The sequence below is a fragment of the Syngnathus typhle genome, linkage group LG1 (assembly GCF_033458585.1).
Source record: "Syngnathus typhle isolate RoL2023-S1 ecotype Sweden linkage group LG1, RoL_Styp_1.0, whole genome shotgun sequence".
NCBI lineage: Eukaryota > Metazoa > Chordata > Actinopteri > Syngnathiformes > Syngnathidae > Syngnathus > Syngnathus typhle.
This window is the reverse complement of record NC_083738.1, coordinates 26,654,808-26,658,028: the sequence shown is the minus strand read 5'-3', so window position 1 is coordinate 26,658,028 and position 3,221 is coordinate 26,654,808. Positions and strand designations below refer to the sequence as shown.

At 39.1% G+C, this 3,221-nt stretch overlaps 1 protein-coding gene across 2 annotated transcripts; it reads right to left on the bottom strand.

The window, feature by feature from the left end:
• Window positions 1–789: 789 nt before the first annotated feature.
• On the bottom strand, window positions 790–2,867 carry haus4 (HAUS augmin-like complex, subunit 4). Of its 2 annotated transcripts, none has more exons than XM_061281741.1 (9): window positions 2,707–2,867; window positions 2,464–2,603; window positions 2,244–2,375; window positions 2,013–2,153; window positions 1,852–1,948; window positions 1,618–1,763; window positions 1,403–1,533; window positions 1,248–1,316; window positions 790–1,153 (listed from the first exon to the last, which is right to left on the bottom strand). In XM_061281741.1, the coding sequence occupies exons 1-9, from the start codon at window positions 2,762–2,764 to the stop codon at window positions 967–969; spliced, it is 1,101 nt and encodes a 366-aa protein (XP_061137725.1). In that variant the 5' UTR covers window positions 2,765–2,867; the 3' UTR covers window positions 790–966. The 2 variants fall into 2 exon arrangements, with proteins under 2 accessions (XP_061137725.1, XP_061137733.1); XM_061281749.1 differs by having other exon boundaries at window positions 2,473–2,603.
• Between the last annotated feature and the right edge of the window lie 354 nt (window positions 2,868–3,221).

Here is a 3,221-nt window from a genome sequence, read left to right as displayed (position 1 = left end):
GCTGATGAGAGGAGGCCAACAGGGGGCGTGGCCAAATGGGATGCTTTACTCACACTCGCTTCCGGGTCTCGTGATACGCAACTCACTTTTGATTTGGGAAAATCTGTCGAAAAAATAAGAAATACTTGAGGAAACGTGTCTTTACTATATTGACAAAACGTTTCGGAAATATGTCGGGAGCGGGGGGGAGTTTCAGTAAATATTTCGCTGAATGTGCTCTTGCTGCCCTCTTGTGGTTGTGTTTGCTCACTACATGCAATACAGTGTCTCACTGTCGCCAACATTGTTTTTTTCCTCCCTGGATATATTAGCAATGTTAACCAAGTTTTTGAGGCAAGACATCTTTTACTTTATATATATATAAAAAAAAAACTACGGCACAGCACCAAACAAAAAAAAGGTACACACATGGTTTAAATATATTGAAATTAAAAGGTAATTTTACTCACTAATCTGTTTTAAGTGAAATCTGGGGATGTACAGTTGAATAAATCTATTATTCTCTTGTATGAATGAATTGGGAACAGGTGTACACATAAATCGACTTTCTACTATCAAAACAAAAATAATCGTTGCACGTTCGTTTCCACGAACAACGAAAAATGGCATATGACTGACACCCACTGAATTTTTGTGGGATTAAAATAAATGACACCCTAAACATTTCCCTCAAAACATTCAATATACATCAAATTAATTTTAAATATTGGCAGGGAAAATTGGATGATCTTACACTAATAACTATACCCATACTATACAATACCACATCAAATTTAAAAGGCAGCCTACTCTTTTTGAATGTTTATTTTGTCAATGTGGGGAACAGGGAGAAAGTATTCAGTGTAACTTCATGAACAAATATTACAAAGACTCAAATTCTCTACAAATATATTAAAACAAGTCAACATCTTGAAGGGTTTTCATGATGTTACCTTTGAATGTTTGTTAACAGGTTAGGGAGTTTCATCACTTGTCATTGTACTTGGTAAATTCCTTCAGAGCCCATTTTTGAATTTCAATTTGCTCTTGTAATTTGCCATACTGCTGAGCCAGGGCCTCAAATTCCTTGCCCAAGATCTCAAAAGAGGACAACTTTGACTCCAAAGACTGTTTCTCTGCTCGGCAGGCTCTCAGCTCTGACTCCAATTTTTTTCTGCAATTCGGGAATAACAAAAAAAAAAAAAATGCATCACATTTCTCAAAACAAAGCTGTTACATGCAAGACTCAATATTACAACTCCTCTTGCCTTATTTCTTTGTGGGTAGAAATCGAGTCAACTGTGTACGTTTCCAGCTTAATTGCAACCAACTGAGACCTAAAAAGGATGAATGAATAAACAGATGAATTATTTTTAAAAAAAAATGAAACCAGGCAAATGTATTAAAAGATTCAACTCATTACATGATTGTTTCCAAGACTAATTCGGATTTGCCCTCAAAGTAGCCCAATTTCTTCCTGTCCAAATCGGTCTGTGTCTTCAAGCGGGTCTCCAGGATGAAAGACTGAAGGAGCTGGATACATTTTGTCATCTCCTGCAGGGGAGGGGGTAAATACCACGCTAGATGTTTTCATTTGTGCACTTTTTCAAAATACAAAATGTACTATATGCATCTTACAGAAAGGTACAGTTGTGTCTGCCTTTGGAGGAGAACTGTCTTTTCACGGTTGCTTTGCTTCAGATCTTCAACCTTGTTTTTGTCTTTGTCCAGTTGTGCGGACAGATTAGACAACTTGCAGTCATTCAGGGAGTCGCTATGATTCTCTAAAAAAAAATAGCAAAGGCCACACTCTTAATAGCTACACAAGAAGCTAACAGGATGATCAACTGAAGTGTGAAAAAGGAAACAGACCCCATTCAGGTTGATAGTAGAGGAGGAAATTAAAACACTTTTTCTTGAGATGTTCCTCAAGCACTCCATATACACGCTCCTTCATTCTTTGCATATTCTGTGAATTACAAGAAACATTGGCACAAGTGAAAAATGAAAGTCAGTGTGTTTTGATCACATACTTTCTCAGAAGGCATGAGCGCCATGACGTCTTGGGGGTTCAAACCCAAAATGGAAGGCCGGTCCATTTGGGTGGTGTCGCTGGGATCCAACTGTCTTGCACATTGGGCCACAAGAAGGCATTTTTCCACGGTCTCGTAAAACTGGTTCAAAAAGTACAAGCGTTAGCTGGATGGAAGATTCCTGCAGGAAATTGACTCACAGTTGTTTGCTCAAATCTGTTAATAGTGTACCATGTTCTCATCAGGTGGCACACCGGCACGATGCTTCCTGATTTTGTGGTCTTGGATCATCTCTTGAAGCGCTCTGTGGATGCTCTCGGACTGCAGCCAGAGTCGCCGCTGTGGCAGCAGTTTCTGCTTAGCCTGAAGAAAAAAAATAAAAAATAAATACACTTTCCAGGGACTAAAACATACTGCAGATTTATTTGATCCCCTAAATGCCTGATCATACCCTCTCCACCTCAGTTTTCAGTGGGGCACTGAGTCCAGTTTTATCTACACGATGTGCGAGACTGGTCAAGAGTTCACAGAACTTGGGGTTTTGCCTCAGGTCCTCCTCTGTCATGTCACATAGTAGAAACGAGGCCAAAACTGTGCGAAAGTCCAACAACATGACGTCATCTCGTTAGCAAGGCTGACTTGTATTTCATACGAGACGGTAAAATAACCAAACAACACGTGTTTGTTTTCTCACCCTGTTTATGCAGATTGTCTTCGCTTCCAAACGTTAATACTCCGGATTCCTCGCTCATTTTTTTGACGGAAATCAACTTCTTTTTCAGCGGTGTTATGGAGAGGGAAGAAACTTCCTTATTCAAGTAGCGCGCCTGAACCGTAAGCCTTCCAATTGGCTAACGCTGGCGGCTCACCTCTCGCGAGAAGACGCGAGAATGCAACACTAGCGTGAACGTTTTTTAATATGTGAAAAATATGGATGGGAAAAGGACTTTTAACTGTCCAAATTGCTTGTATTGGTTCAATTGTTTTTATTTGTAATTTAAATTTTGTTTGCGTTGTCCTTCTGTATTCTTTTTTTCACGACAAGCTCTTCCAACTTTCGCACTACAGAGATAATAAATGCAATTCTATTCTATTCTATTCTATTCTATTCTATTCTATTCTATTCTATTCTATTTTAACTACAATCGGAAATGGAAGATCTTCAAATAGTTTGTACTCTCCAATCCCCTATGGAGGTAGATTGGGGTC

Bases quoted from the DNA above. Each gene is read 5' to 3' on its own strand.
- haus4 (XM_061281741.1), bottom strand. From the start codon at position 2,764: ATGAGCGAGGAATCCGGAGTATTAACGTTTGGAAGCGAAGACAATCTG. The intron at 2,154-2,243 runs GTACACTATTAA...TTTTTGAACCAG, and splicing joins TGCCACCTGATGAGAACATG to TTTTACGAGACCGTGGAAAA. The intron at 1,534-1,617 runs GTAAGATGCATA...CCTCCCCTGCAG, and splicing joins AGACACAACTGTACCTTTCT to GAGATGACAAAATGTATCCA.